This window comes from Hirundo rustica, chromosome 5 (assembly GCF_015227805.2).
Source record: "Hirundo rustica isolate bHirRus1 chromosome 5, bHirRus1.pri.v3, whole genome shotgun sequence".
NCBI lineage: Eukaryota > Metazoa > Chordata > Aves > Passeriformes > Hirundinidae > Hirundo > Hirundo rustica.
In genome coordinates, this window is record NC_053454.1 from 32166906 (window position 1) to 32194696 (window position 27791).

A 27791-nucleotide genomic window follows, 5' to 3' on the forward strand; every position below is an offset into this window, starting at 1 on the left:
ATAATTCTAATAGTCCTTCAGGGAACAGGAAAGTTTTGTCTCTTGTTTTTTTTAAGGGGATAGAGGCTTACAGTGTCTCCTAAAAGGTAACTATGAGCTGTTTAGGAGCTTAGATTAGACTAGAATTAGACTATTTCTATCTTTGAGTAGTTGTTTTCTGAGTTTCTGGCTTGAGCTTATTGATCAGCTCTGCATGGGTTATGTGAACCATTCCTCCGTGTATCCCCTAGAAGCCATCAGTTTAGTTTTTGATGCCCAATATCCACGTGTATCATGTGGTTACTTGTAGCTGAGTAACTGTGAATAAATGGCTCTTGAACAGAAAGAGATGGTGGAGTTTTGTTCTAAGAGATCAAAAGAAGTGTCTGGAGATCTTAGCTGTATATTCAGTAAATCCCAGATATTACTCAAAGCAGGTTGTACAGAGATACTGAGCTTGTGGTTGTACTTGAAAAGGAGGTACTGTTTTGAGCAGACAGCTCTGTTGCCGTAGTGGTAAATCTTTGCATAATGCACACTTTCAAAAAGGCAAGCCTACAGGTATGGGAATGTTAACTCTGTTTCCAGACACTCCCTTTGTCTTAAACCTCCTTGGGTAAATCTAAGAGGTACATGATGCTGAAGAAGTCTAGGGCTCAAAGGAATGCATACACTATTATTGTGTACTTGGAATGTAAAGGCAGTGGTGAAGTTGATGTCTGTCCTCAAAGGGTGCTTCCAAAGCTATGCTTAACAGAAGGTCTCCTTTAACTTGTATAAGCCCTTAAGACAGTATTGTTTCTAGCTTTAAATAGGCATGACAATAGTAAGTCTTGGTTGGAAACTATAAAGCTTGTAGATACTGAACATCAGCTTGCAATTATTTCCTTTTACTCACTATATCCTTGGTGGTAAAAGAATTGTTTTGGTATCCTTTCCCTTCTGCCTAAAAACCCCTAACATTAGTGGTCAGGTCTGAGTAACTAAGGAGGAAGAAGGGTTCTGGATGAGAGTTTCTCCTGTGTAAAAGGAGTTCAAACCAGCAGTGAAATTCAGTCTTCCTTGGAGGTGATTGCTCAGATGACTCTTCCTTCATTTATTCAATAATTTTTGGTGGCACATCTTCTGCACCAGTGAGATTGATTGTCTGTTGTCCTGTCATAACCTTGAGTTTCTCTAGTGAGTGACTTCTAGTTTATTAGCTGGAGAAAAGCCCTGTGAGTTTTAGGTAAGTTATCACTTTTGTATTTGTAGAACATGGTAGTTACTCTGTGTATTTTTGAAATGTGCTTTAAAGCTTTTGTTACTCTTGCATTAGCCAGAGAAGCACAGAATAGTCTGAGTTGAGAGGAACCTTAAAGATCATCTAGCTCCCATCCACTCTCCAGCCTTGGGCAGGGATTGCTGCACTGGGTTTCTAAACAAGTTAAAATGCCTTAACAGAGAGTCTAAATAATGAAGTAATATGTTGTATAGAAATGTTTGATAAATTTAAAGCAAGAAAGCTACATGCTTATGTCTACACTTTCTCCCTTCTCTTTTCTGTAGGACCTAGGAAGAGCACACAGGCAGAAACCTATGGTAAGTATGAAATTGGTTCAAGTGACAATGTGAAGCTGGTTAGCATTCTTTAGTTCAAACTAGCAAATCTCCCCATCTCCCATAGCTCAGAAATAACATTAGGATCCTGATTTTTCATCAAGGGAAAAATTTTTCCTTGCTATCTTAACCATACTAATACTTTCTTCACTCTCATAGCCTCCAAAGCCAGAAGATCTAGCAGTCATCTGTTTCACCAGTGGAACAACAGGTACTCCTCATTACATTATGTAGAATTTATTATTCTGTATGTGCAAAATTAATTCAGAAGCCCTCCTGCTTTTCTTTTCTCCCCAAATTACACCCTGTTGCTGCCCCTTTTTGGCAAGTAGTAGCTGGGGTAGTGTTACGATAGAGTTCCCTTGGACTTTTAATTATTTTTTTCCCATTTATTAATACAGAGTTGCAGTGCTGAGGGGTGGAGGTGTTATGTTTTTCAGCTTGGAAATAATGAATTTGTGTTTACATGATAATAAAGGCTCTGCCTCTGACTTAGACTATCAATTCTTCCATAGTTTTGTTTTTGTGTTTGTTTTTTACTTTATCAGCAAAATTGTATGAGCAACCTTGCTGTAAGACTAAAACAGACTGTCTAGATGTCACTCACTTGATATTTGTGAAGTTCATACCCACTGGCATGGAGCATAAGGAAAGAATACAGCAGCAAGCTACATTTTAAAAATAGATATGAGAACAGAAATTAATCTGGATTTGGTAGCTGCATCTTCATGGACGAGTTGAATTTTGAATGAGAAACATATCTAAAAACATTGAGATTTCTCAAGGCTTTGGGCTCCTTAAAAAGTTCGAAGACTTCATCGCAAACTGATTACTTAACTGTTGCAAGCTGTTCTTGTCAGTGTTCTGTTTAATTGATACACAAAGAAATGTATTAATATCAAATAATGCTATCACATTAATTTTCCACTGCTACCTTAAGGATCTAAATTTCACTGTTGAATCCTGATGTCTTTCTTCCTTAGGAAACCCTAAAGGAGCTATGATCACGCATCAAAATATAGTCAGCAATGCTTCAGCTTTTTTGAAAACTACAGAGGTAAACTGAAAAGATAAACATTGTGGATTTGCTTGAAGGGAAATAATCTCATGAGTAAAACAGACATTGAAATCTCTTAACTTTGGTCTTAAGCTTTAGTAAGATCTAAGTGAAAATGTGCCCACTTGTCAGAGGTCAGTGTTTACTGGTTATTCTGTCAGGGTCAAGAACCCAACAGATTTCCAATCTGTTCTGATGTAAGCAAAGTGATATAATGGTCCTGATGTGAATGTACATTACATTCTGCCATGGGCTTATAGTGTTTCTCATTAGTGCAAGGAGTACTGTTTTTAAATCAAGCAACTGGTCTCACAATTAGCTCATGTAGGGTAGTTTTGATATTAGCCTTAGGGTAAATTGGATAAACAAACTTCCTAATTTAAGATGAAATTGTATTTTTTCAAACCAATAGTATTTTAACCTTTATTGCCCCCCTTACCCTCCCAGTATATGTAATGTAACTCTGTGGTTTCTATCAGAATTTATTTCTCTTCAGAATCCTATGAATGATAAGTTGTAATAATCTGGTCTCTGTACTCAAGTCTAAAAGATTTTCTGCCATGTGTCTTTACTCATGCTAGAAAGTCATTGCTGTAAACTTTTTAATGAAAGAAAGACAATGCAGCTTCATTATACACAAAACTAAAGCAGGGGTGGTACTTTAGAGTTTAGATGCTAGATTTTACTGTGTTTAACTTAGGCAAAATAGAGACGCAATGAGAATTAAACTTCTGCTAACACTTTCAGAAATCATTTATGCCTTCCACTGAGGATGTTCTGATATCATTCCTGCCCCTGGCTCATATGTTTGAGAGAGTTGTTGAGGTAAGCATCTGTTTGTTGTACTAAATTATTGAGAAGCTTGCTTTTCTTACAGAATGCATCCAGGTGAAAAATGCTTTTCCTTCTTGACTCTTGTAAATGTGTATGAAAGCTTGAAATAAGGTTCAGGAAAGCAGGTCCTATAAACAGTACATAGTGAGCACTAGACAATTGATTTTCATACCAAAATACAAACAATAACCTTGGAGCTAGGGTTAATAAGAAACCGGTTTACTAGAACACTAGGCAATCCCTTAGCACATGTACACTATGTAGAAATTCCCTCCAATATAATTAGTGCATTATTAAAAACCCATGCCATTCTTTAGTCTGCAAACTTTAAAAATTTATTTTATAAGGAGGCATCCTGTTTGTTTACACCAAACTAATTTTAAGTTAAACTTACCGTTTCTCTCAAGAAATTTCTACAGAGGAAGAGATTTTGTTTCAGTGGAATTTTCTGCCAGGAAATGGAAGTGGCTTTTAAAGCCATTTCAATAACAAACTTTAAAGTTCTTTTGGATCACTTGTTTTACCATATAGCAAAATCTGAGGCCTAATTTTTGAGAATGAAAGGGGTGCAGTGGTCTTAATGCTGGCAGTCTTGAAGTCCTCTGGGCCCATTTTGGGTGCTATGCATTATTGAATGGATGCAATTCCCTTGTGCCTCTGCAGTATGTAAGATGTTCACGTATTAAGTACTGCACTTCTTGAAGTTGAATTAGCACCTCTTCCTCAGGTGAGATTGCAAATACATACGTTGAAGCTTTACAGAGGGAGTATCCTTGCAAGCATGGAAAGGCATATGCAGCCAGGAATTGTGTGACTTCCACTAGGAATCCTAAGTTTTCTACTGAAAGTCTGTGTGCATATATATACAAAAACATATATATTAATTTGTGTGTGTGTTTGTGTGTATATATCTCTAAAAGATTTGGAATAGTACACAGCTGAGGTCTACAGGTGCCTCTGGGCATTCAGCACTTTTTCTTCCTGGTCACCTTGATATCAGTTATACCTCAGTGTTTGTTTGACTCCCTTGTCTTGCACCAGAAGACCCAAGCTCTGTAGCTAACAGCTCTGCTCTTGATTATGCAGTACAAGCAGGACAGGAACTTGCATTTTAAAAGAAAAAATGGAAGGAGAGTTTGGATTGCAGTATTCCTGTGCTGGTTGAGGCTGTACAAAATAGGTGGTGTAGCTCCATAAGGAAATTATCCAAGACATTACTGGTAGAAAGGAGAAAAGATTTCTTGCTGTTTGGGGTAGATATGACCAGAGTCTCTATGAGAACGAGTCTTTACAGTTCTGTTTTAAAGTTGATGTTTTCTTGGTTTTGGCATCACATGAAAATTAAGAGGGTCAATGAATTAGACTTGACAAATATGTTCCCACCTAGTAAAGGCAGTTGCTGCTCAGTCCATATAGACTGATATAATTGCTGCTTTTAGCAAATGGTGGCAAAATATAGCTGGAGGGGGAAGTGACACTTTAGCATGTCTCATGCAGCAAATAGAGGATAGTAGGGAATGAAGGAGTAGGTGTAACAGAGAAAGTGGAAGAAAAGCAGGTAGGTATAAACACAAGGGGAGGAGAGATGTTAAAAAGTTAAAAAAAAAAAAGGAAAATAAAGGTAGGGGTGTAAGGTAGTGGTAAAGCTTCTAGACAGAAAATATAGAACACAAAAAGATTAAGTCTGCCTACCATTGTTTAGGTCTGAAATGATGCAAAAATAGGCTCTGGCTCTGCTTGAATCTTCTGAAGAGCATTTTGATCACCTAAGAACAAGTCCTCTGCTCACATCAGTCCTGTGAAATGAGAAGGAAAACCAGACTGCAAGGAGTGGAAATGAAGTAGCATAAGGCAGAAATCCTCACTGGCCTAGTAAATACAGACTTTGAGTATAAAGCAGGGGACAAACAAGTCTTAATATTTTAAATAAGCTTGCTAAATATTTCAAATGGAGATGTTCTCCATTTCAGTCTTTTGCTACCTCTTGAGTCACTGGCATTGCCTTATTTGACCAACTGCCCTTCTTGGATAGAAGCTTTTGTGCTTAGCTTGAAAGTCTGGTTTGTGTACACCTGGTGTGTCTTGCTACTTGGTCTTTCTATTGCCATCTTAGAGTGTGAGAATGCTGCAAAACTAATCCAGAAGCTGAGAAGATTTAAGGTTGATCTACACTGCACAGGACTGTCATACATATAGAGCTGGAACACATGGTACTGGCTCATTTTCAGTGTTTACTTTTTTCTCAGTGTGTGGTTCTGTGCCATGGAGCCCGGATAGGATTCTTTCAAGGGGATATCAGACTACTCATGGATGACCTAAAAACACTGCAGCCAACTGTATTTCCTGTAGTACCAAGGCTGTTGAACAGAATGTTTGACAAGGTAAGTCTACAGGCATGAGTGCAGGCTTTTAAGAGACTCCATAAAATTTGTGCTGCCAGAGTAGGAGTAACTGCTGTGCCCTGGGATATTAAAATGACATGCTAACAAATGTGTGTATCTCTTTCTAAAAGAGCTGAAAGTGCAGGGAATAGTACTGGTTGCATTAAAACACTTTAAGGCAGTAAATAGTAGTGTTGAAAAGTCTGACTAGGGGACTTGATTCTCTCTATCTTGATTAATGACTTAGTGTTTTGCTCTGAGCAAGCTATTTAAGTGTAGTCTACAACACAAAAATGAGGCTTGGCATCTGCATGGCACGCTTTTAGCATCTGACTCATGGAGTGGAATTTGCAAAGCAAGGTCAGGTGTTTGCCTGTGTTTGCATGGACACATACAAATTTCCTACATGGCAGCCAGTGTGTCTTAGCTGGGAGAACTAAATCAGCCAGTTGGGAGTGCTGGGAAGAAAGTGTGTCTGTAACCCCACTGTCCTGTGTGTGCTGCTTGCCTGGTCAGGGTCATCTGAGACAGGAATTTGAAAGCAGATTCTTAATTGGCCTTTTGCTTATGAGTGACTGACTCCTTTTAGGATACAGCCAGGGGAGCTAAAGGGTATAATAAACCCTGTGACTGCTAAAGAAATGGCAGAGCTGCCTATGCTGTCTTAGCCAGGACATTTCTCTGATCATGAGGCTAGAGGAACACCAAGTAACACAAAGTCCTGTTTGGCTCAGGAACAAATAGTGCAACTGGAATCCATTTGGAGGGGAAGAAAACCTGAGACCAGCTTTTAGCACTTAAAATGTAGCTCCTTATTCTGTTCACACATTCTCTACTGGAATTTGAGAAGCAAAGTCAAAGCTTGGGACTTTGTTCTCATGATTTCCTCTTGCTTGTTTAGTCTAGTGCCCTGAAGCTTCCACCGCTTCAACCTCACCCACCCTTGCAGTAACCTAGCATGTGAAGCCAGCAAGTTTGGGAATTGGTGTGGCAGGGGGGCGTGCTGCAGTCTGCATGCTTTCAGTCACAATGCTGAGTCTTCCTCTTTCCAAATGAATATGCTAATTTGTGGGTTGCTGTTGAGTCTGCTCTCTGTCTTCCTGAGAACAACTAGAAGGAGCCTTTGAAAAGTGATCGAAAGTGCAAATTTGTATATGCAAGATGGATTCCCTTTGGTGATTCTGAAGTGACCTGCATCTCCTCACAACACCCTGTGTTACATTATGATGGGGTTATTTTCAGAAAATGCTGAGGATTATGTTCAATTTGAATTTTGATGATACTAGAATAGAGAAGAAAACCATCCATTTTCATTCATACATTTTAATGAAGAAATTATGCATTGAAACCACATCACACAGTTTGGATATCAAAAATTAGTTAAGTGCTGAGTTCAGCTCTTGAACTGAGGTCAAAGTAAAAATGCACAAGTATTTCTTACTAGAATTAAGATTCCTATCAATAAAAGTTGGTTTAATTTATTTGGTTTTCACTGTTATCAGTTTCTATGCATGTGTATGTATGAAAAAGGGAATGGTAGTCGATGAGAATTCTAACCATAGTTCATCTTTCTTAACAGATTTTTGGGCAGGCAGATACTTCATTAAAGAGGTGGCTGCTGGATTTTGCTTCCAAGAGGAAAGAAGCAGAACTCAGAAGTGGTATAGTTAGAAATAACAGTTTCTGGGATAAAGTCATCTTCCGTAAAATACAGGTAGGCTTGAAAGCCTCTAAGTTGAACTTTGCAATTGTTGAATTTCACATGAATAGTTATAATCTGGTATGGCTTTTTCACTGAGTTAACATTACTTGGCAGCTCAGAGCAAAAATCAGAGCTATCCTATTTTCAACTCCCTTAGTTCTTGTGGTATCAGCTAACTGTATTAAGGAAGTCACTCTGAAACAGTCTGGTGCTTCTCTCTTACCACTTTGAAAGCAAACATTGTCCTTCTGAAGGAAGAATGCTAAGTATGACACAGTGTCACCTGTAGTCCCCACTGTCTTCTCCCTGTTGCTCACTAGTAAGTCAAGCCTACTATTATATCTGATACTCACTTGCTATGGCCTTAACCTTGGCTGTACAACATGCCCATGTGACTGCTTTTTATAGCATTCAGGATGTATGAGAAACTGATCCAAGGCAGTTTAAAGTAAAGCCATCACTGTAAGGCCATGGCTTAAGCTCTTTTTTGCAGAGCCTGCACTGTGGTTGACACCATGTACAGATACTGTATGTTTGAGCTTCCATATCTACCAGCCATTAGTGAGACTAAAAACACTGCAATAAAGACAGCTTGCAATAGCAGACTAAACTTCTGCTCTCTAACATTTGTGGGTGGCACTGTAGGTGAACACTGGCTAAGGCTGTCATAGAAGATGACTCTGGAAATATTTCTGAAATGCTTTTGGTGTCCACAGTATCTTGTGTCTGTTGTAGGCAAGTTTGGGAGGACGAGTAAAGCTGATGATTACAGGAGCAGCACCTGTGTCTGCAAGTGTACTGACCTTCCTGAGAACAGCACTTGGCTGTCAGGTGAGTTGCCTGGCTTTAGTCCTAAACCCTAAATATTTAACACATGGCTCCAGCTTTGTTAGAGCTTTTCTAGCAGTCTGATTATACGGATAACTCTTTCTAGTATTCTTGGGGACTATACAAATGCACACTCTTTTCCTGAGTTTCTCTCAGTCCCCTGAAATTTCTGTATTCATCCCAAAGTCTCTTAACTGAAATATCCAGCTGACCTGTCTCAGAGGAAAGATTTTATTTGTGGGCTGCAGTAAGCAAACAATTACCCGGTTTAAGTTTCTGGAGTTTGCCTTGCTTACAGTACTTGTATTTGTAACTACTGTAGAAAGTCTGATAAGCAGTGTGGTAATATTGTAGTGTTGCTGTTTTCAAGATGAGGCTGGGGTCAAATTGCACACATTGCATTTATCTTCAAAGCCTCTTCAAAGTATGTTTTTGGAGGTAAAATTTGAAAAACAGTGGCATAGAATAGAATAAATGCATTGCAATTAAAGAAATTTCAAGGATAGAAAACAAAAATACTCTAAAATATCAGGCTTCTGTAATTTCTTGAAGTTTTTCTGTGGTGTGCTGGTGTAACAATGCATTTTGCACAGAAAAGGGAAGCTTTCCTTGTGTATAGCAATCACAGAGCTGTGATGGGGCATAGGGATTCCATTTCTGGCTGTCTCAGACAAGCCTATTCTTAAATTATGTGAAAGAAGTCACTGCTCATGCTATGGTTCGCCATTTCTTTCTTGCTTCCTCCGGTGTTTTCTGTTTTAATCTAAACATGTGTCACATACCATGTGAAACTTTTGAGTAACTATTGGAACTGAAGGTGGAATATTAGCACTTAAAATTGTGTATTGTGATAAAACTAATATTTCGGGGTTTTTTTAGAAGGTGCTGGGGGGTTTGGTACACTCAAATTTAAACGATTAGAAGAAAAATAAAATATTAATTGCATTTCAATGAAGAAATTTTGTTGAAAAGTAATGGTCTTAGATTATATTTTGATTTCACCTTCTAGTTCTATGAAGGTTATGGACAGACTGAATGCACAGCTGGATGTTCCCTATCATTGCCTGGTGACTGGACAGCAGGTATGATGTTCAGCTGTCTACCTGTCAGTTAAATTTTAGGATTACTGAAATCTTTTAGAGGTCCCTGATCACTTTATTTAATCTTCAGTAACGCCTATCATGAAGAATAAGATTGGTTTTCTTCAAGTGAAATAAAAAATAGTTTTGAAGGGATCCCTTGATGTTTCTACCCTTAAATAGCTACGAATGTTCAGTAATTCAAACTTCTAACAGGATTTGTTCTTGTAAGTTGAAGTAGCTTTAGAAGGGAGGTCATAGTATTATTAACCCTTGTAGTTTCTATCAAACATGAATCTTCTGTGTATACAGGCAGTGCTGGAAATACAAATGGCATTTTTTCTTGTTGGAATCAAGAGCCTGCACTTCCCTCAGCTGTTACATCTCTAGCTCCCTAACTGAAATAATATTGCGAATGGAAATTATAGTGGGACTTCTGCTACTTCAATATGTCTGTAGAGTGAGGATTCTGATTTTAAGAAAAAGCAAGCCTGGGAACATGGTTCAGCTTATAACATTCTTAGGGATATCTGAGAATTTAATGTTTCAGTCCTGGCAAATTTAAGCTACCAGAAATCAATTTTCCATCTTTCCAGTGTGTAAGCAGCTTATTTTTTTTTTCAGAATCTGACTAAAAAGCATCAGGCTATTGAAGTGTTACTCTGTTTAATAGGTCATGTTGGAGCACCGATGCCATGCAATGTCATCAAGCTTGTTGATGTACAAGAAATGAATTACTTGGCTGCCAAAGGAGAGGGTGAGGTAAGTAATTTCAATAAGTCAATATGAGGCTCTTGGGAAATCTTGGAAGATATTTTTTTTTGTTCCTGAAATAAATGAATTTAGTAAAAGTGCTAAACATGGCCTGCTACCTAAAATCTAAGATGCCTGGAAGCAATACCAGTTAATGATTCACAAAAGCAAATCAGGAAATCGTATATGGGAGGGGAGAAGAAAGAGCTTACATAGTAATCTGTTATCCCACAGGTTAACAGATGGTTATATGACCATACATTAAGTTGTATGACCAAGGCAACATCTTCCAGCTGTGGAACAGCTGGGAAGTGTGGCCGACTCATACTGCAGCTACCCTTCAGCAGAATGCTGGCAGAGGGCTTCCCTCCCACTCCACTGCCAAGGGCCAGAGAGCAGCCGATGCCTATAGCCAGCTACCCAGCTTGTGATGTGTGAGATGAGGTAATTTAAAGTGGCTGGAAACTTCTAAGAGAAATTGAGATCAAGTGCCATGAAGGTTGCTGATGATTTGTGGTGCCTGCCTGCACATTTTTCTGAACTTTTGTTATGCAGTCTGCACAAACTGAACGCATTATGTTTTACAAATTGCATTTTGAGGACTCAACTTTATATGTGATGCTATATGCTGTCTTGTAAAATACTATTTTGAAGTGAAGTATATACAGATTTAACTTTGTATATACTTTGAACAGATGTTCATGTAGTAATTTATTTTCCCCAAGCCTCGAAAGCAGATTAACTGTGATGTCTTTCGTATGCTTTCAAGAGGCTGTGGGGGCAGCTGGGAGAGTGAGAAATTAAAAGTAGCTTAAACAAGTAACTAATTTGTGGCTACGAAGGATTTATAATCCTTGTTTTGTTGTAATTTGTCTGAGACTAGAGACAAATCACAGGGCTTTAACTCCCAGAAATACTCAAGGATTTAGTTGGTCTTGGTGGTGGGAAACGGCTTGCAAGCGAAGAACAATGTCAAAATTCTTCTGTCTTGCATATGACTCCATATTTAGTCTTCATCAGCAATTTTTTCTTCACTTTTAGTATGTTCTTAAAGCTTGGTCTGCTGGAGGAACTGAGTATAAATTCTTATAATAAGAAATTATAAGTGTTTTGCTTGTACTTAGGGTGAAAATTTGCTGCATTAGGATGGCCTTGAATAAAAATGGTAGCCCCTTAATATATCAGGTGCCATCTTAGTCTTTCAGGCCTAACTTCCTATTTTCTAAATAAAACACAAAAAATTGTAACTAGCTTCACAGAACTGAAAGCCCATGGTTATGTAGTTGAGTCTCCTTATCCATTTGCGTAAAATAAATATTCTTATTTTCTGCTTTCATCTGGGTTTTCGTCATTGTAGCATATATTAACAAATGGCTCTTTCCAGGTGTGTATTAAAGGGGTAAATGTGTTTCGTGGCTATTTGAAAGATCCAGAAAAAACGGCAGAGGCTCTGGACAAAGATGGCTGGCTTCACACAGGAGATATTGGCAAATGGCTACCAGTAAGTTAACTTACATAGCTGGAATGACACTTTTATAGTTATTAGAAGAAATTTAATAAATATATTAGAAAACATTTGGTATTGAACAGAATTAGTTAGGTGAAAGACAAGAATTTGTGGATAATCACTGTTGTAGCTGAATCTGTGTGCCTGAGCCTTAAAGTATTGACAGTGCCAGTCCTGAGGCTTTCGCCATTTAGATTAGATGGATATATAGCCTGTTTTCTTCTAACATTAGTTTGACAGTTCTCTGGCTCTAGCAGAGTTTTACTGTGCCAATGTGGCATGCCTAAGGTGTGTAGATTGGTTTTTCATTTGAAGTGCCTCCTCTGAGTGAAAGTTATTTCTGCCAACAGAATGGTACATTGAAGATCATTGACCGGAAAAAACACATATTTAAACTAGCCCAGGGAGAGTACATAGCACCAGAGAAAATAGAGAATGCGTATCTGAGATGTGAAGCTGTTGCACAGGTGTTTGTCCATGGAGAGAGTTTGCAGGTAAGCATTTTTCAGGTAATTTTAAAAATTAATGCAAAAGAAGACTGCAGGAAAGTCTTCCTTTCTTCCTTCCCCCCACCCCAAACTTTGAGACTGAAATTTAAATTTTTATTGTAAACCTTTATCATTATGCATTTTGGTTCTGATAGGATTCCAGCAGTTACGTAGCATGTTGCTGGATTTAGTTTTACACCAGGTAGTGGAGTTGAACTAATTTGCATATTAATGACTGTATATATATTGCTGATATAGTGTGTGGTGGGAAAAACCCAAAAAACAAAAACCAAAACAGAAAAACCCATGCACACCAAGAAAGAACCTGGATATCTTGGGGGATTTCAAGTGTTAAGAGAAATGTGGGTCTTAATTCTTTCAGTTCACCTTCTGAAATGTGTTCAGGTAGCAGAAAGCTGCTGACTTTACAGCAGTATCAGAAATGCTCCCCAGAGAAATGTGTAGGAACTAAAGTGCTGACTTAGGATTTTTTGTCAAGCTTTTTTTCTTTTTTTTTAGGCCTTCTTAGTAGGTGTTGTAGTACCTGATCCTGATACTCTGCACAACTGGGCCAAGAAAAAGGGATTTGAAGGCTCCTATCAAGAGCTATGCAGAAACAAGGTAAGGCATATCTAACTGAACAGTTAGCTGTTCTGCATCAACTCTTTCAAGTTGCTGCTTATGCAAGCATGAAACTATACAATGTATTTCTGTATCTACAGGATATAAAAAAATACATTCTGGAGGACATGTTGAGAATTGGGAAAGAATCTGGTTTGAAGTCATTTGAACAGGTATGATGCTTATGAGAATCAAATACCTAATTCTTTAAACTTCTCAACACCAATATGATCTGATTCTCCAGAAACTGCTTTTAATTTGTGTCTGGAAAACTTCTCAAGTGATGGGCTTTGTTATGATGTCTGGGCAAGTTTTTAATAGCCTTGTCTATTTCAAGGAATACAGCTTGGTTAGTAACTTTTTCTTTTCCAGGTGAAAGACATTGTCCTGCACACTGAAATGTTTTCTATTGAAAACGGCCTGTTGACACCAACACTGAAGGCAAAGAGACCAGAACTGCGAAAATACTTCCAGTCACAGATAGACGAACTCTATGCTAATGCCAAAATGTAACTGTGAATGGAATGAGGAAAGTGGCACACGTCTGTCTACTGTTGGCCTTCATATCTGTATTTTGACTACAGCAAAAATAGGGAAGGAAACTGTGCAATCATTAACTTGTACAAAAATGGGTACTTGCCATAGGAACATTGAAGAAATGGAACACTGCCTTACTGTCGAGTCGTGTTGCATACTGTTTTTATGGTGACCTACAATTTCCAAAAAGAGCCTTAACTATAAATGGTAACTATATGTAAGTTATTTAATATTTCCTTGGTCAAAAATGGGACTCACCTTCACCAAGGAGCTAAGGTTTTATTGCCAGCATGTTTGCTGTCTGCAGTGTGTTTCGCAGTTGTCAATTCCACTAAGGATTTGGCATCTTTGAAAATGCCTCTAAGTATCTTGCATCCTCAGAAAAATTACTTAATCTGTTTAAAAAAAACCCACCACCCAACCACCAAAAACCCCAAACCCTTACAGTTTGCATAGCTGGTATCATATCTTTAGTTAGTCCCAGTATTAACTGGGGCAGGGCATCTGAGCTGTACCTCCCTTCTACATCTGCAGGCAGTTATGGGATGTATAAGGTAGGAGTCAGCACTCCACACAGAGATGAGTGATGAATACAAGTTCCTCAGAGTAGGTGTGCATATGGCAGTTCTGCGCTGTGTGGATGCACTTCATTCAGCAAGTGTAGCCTCTGCTACATGTGCATGATTCTGGAGTGGTGCCAGCCCTGCAAATGAGCAGATCCCAACTCTGGCTAGAACACTAGAGACCTAAAATCCAAATCAGGGGGCTGGGCTATGCTAACAATCCGGGTAAAGATTGCACCTGTACCAGACACTTGTTTCCCTGTAATGAACTTGTGTTTCAAATGCATTTTATAAAAATGTGCCAGGCCCTCTGTAAGAGGAAGAGCTTCTGACATAACCTCTTTTCTGTGCTTTATGTATGAGCCACTGAATACTCTTCACTGAATAGCAAAATAGATCAGGTAGAATGTTTTTGCCTGATGCTTTGAAGCAATTGGAATTATTTATACATGCCAATGGAACTGTGCGTTGGCCCAGGATAGGTGTTTGTTCAGGGATAACAACCTAATTCCCAGATAAATTGCAAAATAATAACTAGTTATCTTTTGTTTGAAAAATCAGCAGAAATAAGCCTTATTACAGCATAAGTCTTTTGCTATCCTTAACAGAGTTGGTTTTGCATTAACATTCATTGCTGTTTTTTGAAAACATGGATATATGTAAAATACAAGCACAATGAGGTTTGCACTAAGATTTGTGTGATTGTAATGCACTACTCTGTAGCATAATTTCATATGTGTATGCAATTCAGATACACAAATCCAAGTCAACTGTTAGAGCAGTAGTTTGTTACATTGAAATTCAAATGTTTGCTTAGTGTTGGCTATTTCTATGTTTTATAAAACCAAAACAATTTTCAAAACCAATGAAGGAAACCAAAATAAATATTTCTGCATTTCAATGCTGTGATGTGTTTGTTTATCAAGGAAAAATGCAGCTAACAAGCCCAGCTGTAATATTTGAACTGACAAGCTGTAAAACTCCATTGCTACAGACATACTAAATACAGTATAAAGGCTGGTTGTTTACACTTTTACTTTTTGGAAGTGACTTTTTGTGTTTAAGGTGTTGGCCAATATTTGTAAGAAAACAATGCATGTTGTATGTAACTTGCTCTTTCAGTACATTACTAAACAAGAAAATCTTTAATTTTTTTTTTTTTTGTCTTTTTCCTGATAGTTGTATTCTTACCGTCACCTCAAATGACTGAAGTGAAAGGTGGAGTTTTCTAAAACTCTGCCCGGGGAGTAGTGGGTTTCCTTATTCCTGCCCTCAGACCATGCATTTGGCTTAAATCAGGGGTATGGTTTGAGAGATTTCAGGGTCAGAGTTAGACCAGGGTAGAGGAAGCACCACCACCCAGACATCATTTAAAGCTCCATGTGAATACAGATGTTCAGTGCAAGACACTAAGCAAACTTCTGTTCCTACTCACTGTAGAGGTTTTCCTCTTTTATTTTTTATGTTCCTTTTTACATTGTTTCCATACTGAAGGAAACCTTTTCACTTATTGGATAACATACTGAAACTTGTGTGTATGCTGCTTGGAAAGGCAGGGAAGTGTCTCCTACTGAAGATAGCTGGGAGGTGGATGAGAACTGGATCTCAGGTTTCTGCTCTTAATATTCTATTGAAGAAACCTTTCTGGAAAAACCTATTGCTACAGAAACAAATTTGTACTGTCTTATTTTTGGCTGGTGGGGCTGGGTGCTATAGCCAGCAAAAGCGAAGTCTAAAGAGAACCTGCCACCTCTTAAGCCTTAAGTGATTATTTCACTGTTTTAGCTTGTTTGTCTGGCTGAAGCCAAAGGGCTGTGTGTGCGTCTCACCACCGCCAGTGGATAAAGAGGTGTGGCATCAAAAGGGCCCCTTCAACTGACGGGACTTAACAAATTGCTAGATCGTCTCTTAACGATTTAATTGCCAGAGATGGAATTTAAAGTTTTCAAGCTAGAGTATTTTGTTTTGTTTAGCACGTTCTTAAAACAAATTCTGTTTTTGTGCTGTTTAAATTAATTCCTTAACTGTTTCTGACGGTAGCTTTCACTTTAGAAGCGATCTCTTTCGCTTGCTTTTCCAGATGCAGAGTGCCAGCTCAGGGACAGGGAGGGGAGGGAAACGGGCAGTTCTCGTGGCTTGTTTTTCGTATTTAATCTTGTATTTACAGGAAAAAATTCGGAGCAGAGCGGGGATTAGGCGAATTATTGCGGCCCTGAATTGACGGCGGCGGGGCTGTGGCGGCGCTGTGGCGCTTCCCCTTCCGGCCGGCGCCTCCTCGCGCGCCTCCCCTTCCTGCCCGCCCGCGGCGCCCGCTCCAAAGGCGGCGGGAGGCGGGAAGCGGGAGCCTGCAGCCCGCCTGAGGGGCCGCGGCCCTGCGGCACCTGCGGGAGAGGAGCGCGGCAGCCGCCACAAGGTACAGCCCTCAGCCGCAGCTGCGCGGTTTGTCTTTTCCGTGTGCCCTGCTCCCTGATACGTGCCGTGTACATCCCTCCGTACATAAATATATAACCTCTACGTCGGTCTGCGCTGAGGAGGTGGGCTTTACCGCTTTTGAAGTGAGATGAGCATAATAGCTTGAAGTAACAAAGGATAGTGTGAACTAACAAAGATTTCGCGTTCTCTCCCTAGTACAGACAGAAAGCTGGTTTGTATCGGGGACAATTTTTCACTTACTTCATCCTCGGTTTTATATTCAGTGGCGTATACTGAACAGCGAAATGTCCTCAAAGAAGAAAATAAAGAGGAGTCATACCAGCTATAAGCCAGAGGTAAGTTTCGCTAGGTTGAGCGGAATTCAAACAGCCAATGTTTTGGTTTTGTAGAGAGCGTTCAAAGGAGGGCAGGGTCAAGGGCCGTGAGGGGAAGGCGTGTGAGGGGTGGCTGAGGTCGCTTGGTCTGTTCAGCTGGAGACCGAGGGGAGACCTCGTCGTGGACACAGCTTCCTCACCAAGGGCATCGCAGGGGCAGACACCGATCTCTTCTCTCTAGTGGCCAGTGAGGGGACCGAGGGGAGTGGCCTGAAAGGTTGAGGTTGGCTAGTAGAAGTTTTTCACCCAGGGGGTGGCTGGGCACTGGACCAGGCTCCCCAAGGCAGTGCTCACAGCACCAGCCTGACAAGAGTTCAAGGACTATTTGGACAGTACTCTTAGGCACATATGTGACTCTTGAGGTATCCTGTGCAGGGCCTTGTGGGTCCCTTCTAGCACAGGATATTCTGTGATTCTGTGTCGTGTTAGTGTGCAGTCGGGGCATTGTCTCTGGAGATGGATGCAGGGCTTGCTTTGCACTGGGAACTGCTGTGCAGTCCCTGCTGGGATGGGCTTAGAGTGCTGGTGTAGGGTTTTCTTTTTTCCTTTTAGGAGTAGCACAAAATACGGACCCTTGACTTTCAAACAGGCAAAAGTTTAAAAACAATCTCATAAAAGAACTTATAGAGAAAATAGTTAATGTGTAAATTTGGTACTATAATAGAAATGCTGGGGCATTGCTAAGCACTGGTAAAATTAAAAAGCTCCAGAGGTCAGTCTTTTCTGGTTATAATTCACCCTACAGGTAGACACAGAAATTAGTGAGGAAAGTCACTCATGCATTTTGTAAATAGCACACAATTGTTTCATAAACTTGTGTCATTCTCCCTTACCCTTCTGCTTTACAGAAGTGTCTCTGTAATCCTTGATTTATAAATTCCACTTTTTTTAAAATAAGAAGCTACTCTATAGTTTTTCAGTTTCTTAAGATGAAAGTAATTCAATTGGACAAGGGTAGAAATTTATGTGTTATAGAGATGAAAGGAGAAATGTTTTAATGCCTGAAAAGAGAAAGACTACAGATCATAGAGACCAGGTATGAGAGTGTTATAAGATTTCTAAGCTTGTACACTGTTCCAAAATAAGATAAAGCTTGCAGTAGAACACAGCATCACATGGCAGAACACACACATTTTATGCCATCATTTCTCTTAGGGGAAAAACTCTATAGCCTGAGAAAAAAATATGCTTCAAACCCTTATGCCATAGCTTAGGAGTTAATATGGTTCTAGTTAAGTGTATTTCTATCCAAATGTTCTTGAAATTCATTGTCACATTTAACCTGTTGTACACTCAAAAAACTGGATAAACTGGCTGTTAATTTTGTACCCATCCAGGAGCAAAAAGCCAGTTCCAATCCTCGTTGGAAATCACTTCTGCTTGAGGAGCCAGATGTCTCAAGGATATTGAAGGTAGCAGAAACAAATCAACTTGAGGAGCTTGATGATTCCTTTGGTTAGTATTATCTTGAATATCATTTGATGTATAATTTTCACAAACCGAACATGCGGGGCAAAACACTTCAAGTGCTTACTTAGGAAAAGATTTTCGTTCTTTGCAAGGGAAAGTAATGGAGAGGAGAGACAGATGGGACTTTGTGTTATTTTCTCTAATTTAGGAAGTAACAGGAATAACGCTGTAGCATGTGCAAATAAAAGTCAGTGGAAAAATACTGGCTATTCCACCTTTATGGTCAGAATGGTAGAATTTCACACATCATAATATTGCAGTTGTGTAAGAATTTAAAATTAAAAACCAAAGTTCAATATCTTAACTTATTCTCTATTAAATTACACAAATTATGAAATGAAATCTTTGCCATTGTAAGACTATTCATAGCAGCAAACTTGGATGTTTGCAAGGGTGTTGTTCTGCCACTTTCAGATGTTACGTAAAAAATAACATAAAGCCATACAATTTTTGGTGAAGGATTAAAACCGCTTCTATGCTTTATATTGGACTTGTGTAATGAGGCCTCAATACACAGGAAGAGAATCAATTTAGGTGGCATAGATGCTCCTCTGTTTGGAGTCCTCTGTTACCTGTATACATATTTATTTTTGAAAACCAGTGTGATTAGAAGCTGTGGAGAAAATGCTACGAGCTGTTTCTCAACTATAATAGTTACTACTCTGAGAAGATTACGGACATATAAATGTGACTTAGGAACAGCATTGACAACAAGCTATAAAAAACAATTTAGCAAAAGGGTTGTTTGTAGGGCAGGGCTGCATAATGAAAAGCTGGTTTCCTTATTTCTGTGGTATTCATTTAGACTGTGAAAAGGATGCCCACTGATGCTATTGTAAAGTAACACAAAAGTTTTGTGGCAGTGTGCTTGAAAAATGAATTTTATACTGTGGAAGGCGTGCTAAAATCTTACATTTCTCGGAGTTCTAGTCTATTTTGGTAGCTACCTTCTAGAGTTCTACATTTACAAATACTCTGTAGCAGCTGTAATTGCCTTCTCACAGCATCCACTAAAGCAGCTTAAAATCTATATTGAAAAAAAAAGAAAGTGGTTGTTTAAAGGTGCAGAATGTTTACGTATGCCATAGCAAAGAGAGACGTGAAACAAACTGTACCGAGTATTTTGCTTGCCCTTTGCCATGTGTACATGCTGAGCTACCTTTGGTCTGGGTTCATAAAGAAATAGCAGGTGGATAGGTACAGAAACTATGAAACCTTTCATTACATATTTTTTCATAATCCTCAAATAATACTTGCAGTGAGAACTTCCTTTTTATTAGTTAGCAAACCACAAATATTCTCACTAAATGCTTAATGGCTGGCAGTGCTCTCTGTCTTAAAAGATGGGAGCAGCGTTCATCCAGTTTCTTTTTTCTTTGTAGATCACCCTTTGCACAGTACTGCAGTGGATGCTTATGGAGAGGAACATTCACAAAACGAGGCACTCAGTCGTGTTTCGGCACTGCGGCGGCAAAATACAGACAGACGGTCTGGTGGAAAAAAAATAAAATTGTCAGCATTTCATTTAATCTTCAGATTTTTAGATTTAAAGAGAAAAGTGTTCTAGTTCAAGTATATGTTACAGAGAAAATTATTTTCAAAATATTTTCATTCAATTTTTAGTATATTTCTCATATGTTAAATCAAATTTGGTTTAAATCTGAGATTGTCTTGCTGTTTGATTCAAGCAAGAACTTTAATAGTACTCATGTGAGACACAGCTGCACAAAATGTTTCGCAAAACACAAGGTTTTGTGTACATGGTTGAAATCATCTTTCCTCAGAAGGTAGTATTGTATGTTTTTCTTTTCCCAGTAAAAAACCGTGTCACTCAAAGCCCTCCGATGGTGATGTTCAGCAATTCAACACAGCTGGTGCTGGAGAGGAGCCCCTTAAGGAGACTGTGGTACTGAAGAAGTTTCATGAGTATTATCAGTCAATTTAATTTTAGTTTACTTCATGCCATTCTTGCATTTAGAGGGTGGAGGGAGAGGAAGATCTTCCATTTGTTTCTTAGTACTGTTTTAGTATGTAATTGTATCCAAAATATTCATTCCTCCGAGTATTTCTGTGAGGTGGTCAAGTGAAATGCTTAAAAGCTACAAGTCATCACATCAACAAAGAATATAACAGCCAGGTGTTCCTGTATCCTGTAGGCTGCTCTCTTGCTCATTTGGGAGTATTTTTTCCCCTTTTTTCAATTATCTTCTTCATATCTAGAATATATTTTCTCTAGGAATGCCATACTAGATGGAATATGACTCCTTTGTACTTATTTGGTATTGAAGCAAAACAGATTTATGGGAAAAAGAATATTGATAAAATTAATTTTGAATATGTGTTAGAATTAAAAGCCATTCAGTTCTGAATGAGTGTTTTTGAACACTCACTCCCACAATTAGTGTAAAATGCTTTTGGCCAGCTTAGCTGCCAGACGTACAGCAAAAGTCAACTGTCTGCAGGCTCAAGAAAGTAACCTGTGATAAAAGAGGCTGTGCAGTAGTTGGAACAAGATTTTTTTATGTATTGAAATTTGTTGGAATTGTACTCTCAGTACAGAGTGTTAGTCTTTCATCAGTAGGCTGGATGCATGCAGCACTCTTGTACAAGTGCTGTTGTAGTTGTCACAAAGTCGTTAAAGTAGGGAAAGGATTGGGAGAGAATGTGGGTGAAAAGGAAGGTGGACAAGCACTGTTGATCAGAGAAATGTTAATTCTGGGCAATGACTGTGCTGAACCAGGGGTCCTTAAGTTCCTTAGGATGTCTCCAGCCTTGCTGCATGGCCAGTGGCTGATGGATCAGTGGCCAGTGCAGTCAGGCAGCCACCGTCCCACAGCAGAGTGACCGCTGGGCTGGGACTGGTGAAACAGGCCAAAGGAAATGTTACTGATGCTGCAGTCAGGAAATGCTTTCTGTATTCTGCCTAATTGCCATCTCCCAGGAGTTTAGAGGAGTAAACCTAGGGTTTACTCTGGAAGTTAATCAGCTTTTCGTGTCACAGAAGACTGAATACTTCTCAATTCCAGGCAAAAAAGAAGCAGCCTTCAGAGGGGAACACATCAGATCCTTCTGGTAAAGTACACTTTTCAGAACTCCCATATAGCTTTTATTCATTCAAGATCAAAGTTTTTCAATGGTTTTCATTTCTGGAATGCAGCAACACAGTGCTTCTAAAAATGGGAAGTCTTAGTTTCAGTTTTGGTATACACCCCCATTTGATCCCCAAGGTTTGCATCCCTGGATTTGCCTATTCCTCCCTTGAAGGGATAAAGCATAGGTGTGCATTATACCTCTAAGTCAGCCTGGTTTCCTTTGGAGGGAAGCCTGGAGCCTGGAGCCATGGCTGTGGAGCTCTAGGAGGTGGTCTTCCTTGGTCTGGAAGCCTGGAGCAGCAGCTGTGGGGCAGAACTTGGAGTGTCCCTGACTGCAGTGCAGGCACAGCTGTCGGTGTAAAGAGCCTTGAGACAGGGAGCTTCAGGGCAGTGGCATTTTGCAGGAGGAAGAAACTGCCCCTTGTGTCATCTTGCTTCCTTTGAACAGAACCCCATCACATTTTAGTACTACATTTACGTTGGGGAGCGCGTGAAGAAACACGGTTTAATTTTTTGTGGAATTGGTTTATAACACTATTGCAAAGTTTAAAGGAATGTATTTGTGTGTAGTGGGTTTTTGAAGCATATATGGTTTTAATAAAAGCATCTATACAAATATAAAAGCTCATGTTTCTTTGAGTAATGCAAGTTGCAAATTCAGGCTAATAGTTTTTTAATACAAAAAATCATGTCTACAGTATGCTATGTAGTTTGTTACTTAGTTTACTGATGTGTTCCTGGGTTTGCTTGAATCAATAAAGAGTAAGAATTAAGTTACATATCATTGATCATCCCAGTTCTCAGGTGTTCCAAGGTAAATCTATCACAGTTGCTCAGGCAACAGATGAAATAATTTGAATATTCCTCTTCTCAAATTTCATGTTTAAATACTCCGAACTTTTAGATGGTTGTTTTGATGGTGGGCACAAAAGTTCTTCTATTGTTTTACAACGTGTACCTGAATTGTGCAATGCTTATGTTTGTTCATTCTGTTGTTTCAGTGGATAGCCCACATTCTGTACAAATTTGGTGTCCCAAAAAGCTGAAGAGATCTCCTAGAGATATTACAGAACTGGATGTTGTTCTGGCCGAAGTTGAGAAGATAGCAGCAAATTACAGGTAAATATTCTGCTTTCCCATGATTGGATGTTCAAAGTATTAAAAATAAATATCTGTGCTTTTGCTAATGGGCTCTCCTTTAGGGAGGCAGTATTGCATGGTTACATTCTGATGTTAATGATTATTAAGTATCTATGATACAAGTGTTTCTTGATCGTGACCTTGATGCGGTCTCCAGGGATTTGATATTTTTCCAAACATGAACAGCACGTCTCAGCTGATGTTTTTCAAGTTAGAAATGAAGCCATTGCTAGATATGAAAGATCTGCAGCTGTCCAGCTGTTTAACTTTGGGTTTTGTTTGTTACTCAAAGGAAAGGTTTTGGATGAGATTTCCCCTTTACTAAACCAAATGTGTTTTGTCCCTCTGACTTCTCCAGACAAAGTATAGAATTAAACATTTGCAGAAAGGCTATCAATGACTTCTCTTCTGCTTTCAAGGACCAAATCACTGATCTTGTAAGTACACCAGAAATAAAATCAAATTTGTTGTCAAAATACCTATAGTTGGAAATTGCCCTTTACATATTCATTTTACAAGCTGTAAAGTTTCCAATCTCTTGTCAGTATAAGTAATATGAAAACACAATTTGTTGTGTGCAGGTTATGATTGGCTGCCTCTGTGCAGGCTTTCACAAAAATTGCCTCTAGACACAACACTGCTGTTATGCAAGTACTTGGTTAAATTGTCACCTTTTGAGAATAGGGAAGCATCCAATAATCCCGAAGTGTTTGTCATATCTAAATCATTATGTAGTGAAACTGGTGAACTGCATAATTTAAATGAGCATACAACTGCGTCGAGCACTTTTAAAAGCTCATTGACTAGGGTTTTAAAAGGTTGATTTAATTTTTGTGCTCAGTGACTTCTGAGTAAGGCCTCTAACATATTCCTGAGAAAATCATCCTTTTTTAATTAATATTTTGAACATAACTGTAAGTGTAAGATATTCAAGAATCATCTGGACACAATCCTGTGCCAAGTGCTCTAGGATGACTTGAGCAGGGAGGTTGGACCAGAAGACCCACTTCCAACCTGAGCCGTTCCGTGATTTATTGGCTGGAAAGATTAAGGTGATTGTGATGAGTAAAATGAACTCGGAACTTTGCAGGAGTTGTGCCAAGTACAATGGCTAAGTACTAAAGCTATACTTCTGAGTGGTTCATTAGAAGTGACAAGTGTTGGAATTGCCAGATTTATACATCTATTAAAGATATAGAAAAATTAAGGCAGGTAGAATTACAGGAATTGGTACAAGGAGTATTGCTTGCACTAACTCCTTTTGTGCAACAGATTTCCTCTGGCATGAGGAGGGAGGAAGGAATCAATACACAACCGGTGATGTCCCTTTGAACCAGAGTTGGTTTGTTTTAAATAAAAACCCAGCTTTTTATGTTATTTCAAAGTAATTCTTGCAACCAGGTTCTTAGGAGGATAGGGAACTCAGCCTGTTAACCTGTAATTCTTCTTCTCTGTAGATAGCAGGAGTCCAGGAATTAAAGAATATGAAGAAAAAAAATGCTAAGGTAAATACATATACATCACTAGAGTGTACAGCATACAGTTGTGGACATTGGAATGTTGAGAACTTGACTGGAAGAGCTAAAATAATTGACAAAAAAGTGTACTGTACTCAGAATCAACTGTACAAACAGAGGGTAGGGAACCACCAGAGATTTTTGGGAAAAGATCTGAGTAAATGTGGTGGATTGCAAACTCTAGATGTATACTGCTGTATGGTGTAAAAAGGAATGAATCCACAATAGGATGGATATGATCTGTGCATATCAATTACTCCTTTGGCTTTTTGGTTTCTTTTTTTTTTAATGAGTAATGGTGAGGCCTCTGGAGAGCCAATTAAATAATGAGAGCTAACCTTAAAGAATCACTAATATAAAATCTAGGAGAGTGGCAAGGATAGCAACCTGTGAGGATAGAGTTGGATTGCTTAATCTAAAGAAAGGAAGTCTCAGGCAGCTGCATTCCCTAAATAGAATTTTTGTTCAGAGGAAGACAATTCCTCTCTTCATTTATAACAAATAGTAATTTGCTGAAAATACAATGGGAATGTTGACAGAAGAAGGCACTAATGTAGGGGCAGAAAAACATTGCAGTGGTTTCATCAGGGAGTGGTGAATGTCCTACAGAATAGAGATTTAAGGCAGCTTAGGCACTGTCTGGATTTCTGCCCAAATGAACACTGCAAAATTTTCAGTGGCAAAATAACTTTAATAAATAAAGTCAACATAAAGCTTGTCCTGGGAAGTAGCAATTAATGTGCTTGAAGTCTCGTTGACATAAGGTGATATGGTAGACTGCTCTGCATGTAAAATGAAAATTTTAATACACACCTAGCATTCACAGCCACTCAGATTTATCCTTAGGTTGCGTCTTAGACATTTGTTTAAAATTAAACTTTGAGTTGCTAAATTTTATTTTATGATGAGTTCTGGGTGTTACTTTTTTTAATTGTATGTTATATAAAGAAAGTTTTCTTAGTTACGGCAATCATCCTGAACATACATTCGTATTGATTTGCATTTTTAAACCTAAACCCTCCTAGAGTTCATGTTTGAAATCAAAATTTGACAAACTCCTTTTATGTGCTTGTAAATCCAATGGTTCTTAAGAAAAATTGTGGCTGGAGATTAGAGTTTGACATTTTAAACAGCTTTAAATTGTACATATGTAAAATATGGCAGTTTTTCAGGTTTGGTATCTTAGCATCTTCCACAATGACGATCAGCATTAAACCTCAGAGAAGAAAAGGAAATGAAATTTGAGTTGTTTGCCTTTGAAGTTTTAGAAACTGTTTCACAGACTTTACTCACTGTTTGTTTCAGGCAATAACAAACATCAAAAAGAAAAGGCAGCAACTGGTGCAAGTCAGAGACGAGCTAATTAGGTGTGTTTCTAAGGATGTACAATAATAGCCTGAAGAACCTAAGGAATCTGGTATTTTGTAACTTGGAAGGGAAAGTAACTTTTTTTGTTCTCTCATTTTACTTTGATGAAATTACCACTGTCTTGCTTTTTGTTTTCACAAAAGCTCATGATAGCCTCTCCTTTACATATTTCAGTTGCCTAGACGGTCATTCTTGCAAGTTCTCTTAGCTAACTAGTTACTGGGAGGGTGTTTTACACCATGTTCATAGGAGGAAAACCAGTGTTACGATTTGAATTGCAGAAGTGCTCATTCATAATTACAAAGGTGATGCAGAGAACTTTGGGTTTGAGGTGGGAGATTGTATTACACCTCTAAAGGTCAGCAGGAATTGCTCTCCGTACGTGGTTTGTTTCCTCCTCATGTGGCTGCACAATTCCCCTTGGCATTAATTTTAAGTGTAATTTAGATACACAACACAGGAATTATGTGGTTGGAAGAGCCATTACACTTCCCCAAGTCCCTTGGGGTGCTAGTGACAAGCTTTAAACTGAAGCTGCATTTAACATACACCCTATAATGTAGCTCTGTAGGGAACCATGGGCTTGGATCCACAAAAACAGGGTAAAATCCTTTTCTCTATGGCCACGAGAGGTGTTTTTCTTTGTTAGTACTGTGGACAAAGTTTGATCGGAGAAATATTTGAAGCCCCTGAAAGCTGTCTTCACATTTTTATATGTTGTGTTTTAATCCTTTGATCATTTTAAGAAAGCCTTTTTCCTGCAACCCTGTTGGATGAAAATCACTGTTAGTGCTCAGTTTTTGGAGTGCTACTTTAATGGATTGAGCACTCCAGTTTATTTAGCAGAGGTGTAGGTAGTTTGTAGATCCTGAATATGCTTCAGCATAAGCTGAACACTGAGCTTGCAGGCAGGCGTGTGCGGAAGCAGAACACCTTGAATTTAAGAAACTACACTATAAAAACTTAAGTGCTTAAGAAAGAATGGCTGCTCTGTCACACTCAAAAGGGGATGGGTCTTTTTGGTGGGTTTGGACTCATGCCCTGTTTAAGTAATATGCTTGTTCTCCCTAAGCACTATTCCATAGCAACCTATGTTTTGTATTTCTGACCAACCTTTTAAGAATTCCTTCAGAGGAAATAGGGTCATCGTTATTCATGCAATAAATATGCAGATGTAAGCATCAAAGTCTTGATCGTTTTGCAGAGCTGAACCACAACTGACACAACTGCAAAGAGAATATGCTGAGGTACAGGAAAGGAAATCTTCCTTGAGGCAAGCAATTGAATTAATTACTGACTTAAAGGAGCTACAGCAAGACTGTTTGGATTATAGAGAGGAAAACCCAAAAGAAAAAGTGGTAGTAAGTACATATTCTGCATGCATTTCAGTTTTCTAACTGTTTTTATGAGATTTATTTATTAACATCTCTTAAGCAGCAGTATTTTGTTAATTGTCTTTGTGGAAGCGACTTGAGAATCACTGCTGAACTTTACTGTAGTATCTCACTCATGTTTTTGGTCTCATGTTAGAAGCCGAAGTATTTCAGAGAAGATCCTGCTGTCTTGCTCTCAGTATCCAGGAAATCAAAGGACACGGAAATGAAACAGTTGTCCTTGGTTGTAACTTTTTTATAGAAACTGAAGATTACAGTGGGACAGAAGTAATTAATTTTTTGTGTTGTTACTGTTCCAAAGTAGGGAAGGCTCTGGCACTTCCATGTAAGATATTTATTGCTGAGAACAGTGCTGGTATTTCATGACCAGCAGGAGTTCTCATGTAGCCTTAGAACCCGCTCCTGTTGTACCCAGGAAGGTGGTACAAGGCTTCTGTGGACAAGATTTACACACCTGCCACGTGTAAGGAAAATCCTCACTTTCCAGAAGATGCTCTGATTTTGGCTGTTTTATAGGTCATGTTGCACCATTTTAGACAGAGGAAAAAGAAATGCTGTTATGTAAGCAATCTTTGCAAGAGTTAAAAATGTTGCCTTTTAATTTTATTTTCTTATCAACAGTATGGAACTTCCAGCCTCCCTGCTCTTCTGGTGGAGTCTCGGAGAATTCTGGGAGCAGAAAGGCACTTTGAGAGTATCAATATGAAACTGGAAGAGGCTCTGGCTGTACAAAAAGAGCAGAGATCAAGGAAAAATTAAGTGTCTTTTTAAGACTTGCAGACGTTCAGCAGGAACAGTTATTAGAACTGTCAGTGCTTAAAGCTTGTTTAATCATTGTTACTCTATTTTGTTTCAGTGTTTAAAAGAAGTCAACAACTTAGAGATTATCTTTTTATTGTCAAATAGTCTTAGAATATCAATGAAAGGAAATAGCGATCACAGTTAACAACTTTTGTGTACTCTGAACAATGGTGGGTGTTAATCTTGTGCTATTAAAGTAATCTTGAGAGGAATAAAGAACACAGACTCTATTTGAACAAAGATGAATAAACAAATATTTTTATTAAATTTGCAT

The 27791-nt window shown here is 38.7% G+C and overlaps 2 protein-coding genes across 8 annotated transcripts in view; both read left to right on the top strand.

The window, feature by feature from the left end:
- ACSL1 (acyl-CoA synthetase long chain family member 1) overlaps positions 1-14829 on the top strand; it is a 36823-nt gene extending 21994 nt beyond the window's left edge. For both annotated transcript variants that reach the window (XM_040064255.2, XM_040064256.1), the window contains exons 8-21: positions 1528-1560; positions 1738-1789; positions 2562-2635; positions 3383-3460; positions 5716-5850; positions 7430-7564; positions 8288-8383; positions 9390-9462; positions 10133-10221; positions 11597-11713; positions 12070-12213; positions 12727-12828; positions 12930-13001; positions 13201-14829. In XM_040064255.2, the coding sequence (XP_039920189.1) occupies positions 1528-1560; positions 1738-1789; positions 2562-2635; positions 3383-3460; positions 5716-5850; positions 7430-7564; positions 8288-8383; positions 9390-9462; positions 10133-10221; positions 11597-11713; positions 12070-12213; positions 12727-12828; positions 12930-13001; positions 13201-13341 (1341 nt within the window). In that variant the 3' untranslated portion in view covers positions 13342-14829. The remainder of the gene's footprint in view (positions 1-1527; positions 1561-1737; positions 1790-2561; positions 2636-3382; positions 3461-5715; positions 5851-7429; positions 7565-8287; positions 8384-9389; positions 9463-10132; positions 10222-11596; positions 11714-12069; positions 12214-12726; positions 12829-12929; positions 13002-13200) is intronic.
- Positions 14830-16237: 1408 nt separating this feature from the next.
- Positions 16238-27784, top strand: CENPU (centromere protein U). Of its 6 annotated transcripts, none has more exons than XM_040065828.1 (12): positions 16238-16341; positions 16557-16696; positions 18073-18190; positions 19588-19717; positions 20021-20111; positions 21232-21277; positions 22299-22416; positions 22796-22874; positions 23895-23942; positions 25260-25321; positions 26527-26683; positions 27338-27784. In XM_040065828.1, the coding sequence occupies exons 2-12, from the start codon at positions 16646-16648 to the stop codon at positions 27473-27475; spliced, it is 1038 nt and encodes a 345-aa protein (XP_039921762.1). In that variant the 5' UTR covers positions 16238-16341; positions 16557-16645; the 3' UTR covers positions 27476-27784. The 6 variants fall into 6 exon arrangements, with proteins under 6 accessions (XP_039921762.1, XP_039921763.1, XP_039921764.1 ...); XM_040065829.1 differs by having other exon boundaries at positions 16258-16341; positions 16562-16696; XM_040065830.2 differs by having other exon boundaries at positions 16269-16341; positions 16625-16696.
- The last annotated feature ends 7 nt before the right edge of the window (positions 27785-27791 follow it).

What these genes read in the sequence shown, in the direction of transcription:
- CENPU (XM_040065828.1), top strand. Translation starts at nt 16,646, where the DNA reads ATGTCCTCAAAGAAGAAAATAAAGAGGAGTCATACCAGCTATAAGCCA. An exon ending in ATACCAGCTATAAGCCAGAG is followed by an intron (nt 16,697 to 18,072) that starts GTAAGTTTCGCT and finishes GTACCCATCCAG; the next exon opens with GAGCAAAAAGCCAGTTCCAA. An exon ending in GAACACATCAGATCCTTCTG is followed by an intron (nt 21,278 to 22,298) that starts GTAAAGTACACT and finishes CTGTTGTTTCAG; the next exon opens with TGGATAGCCCACATTCTGTA.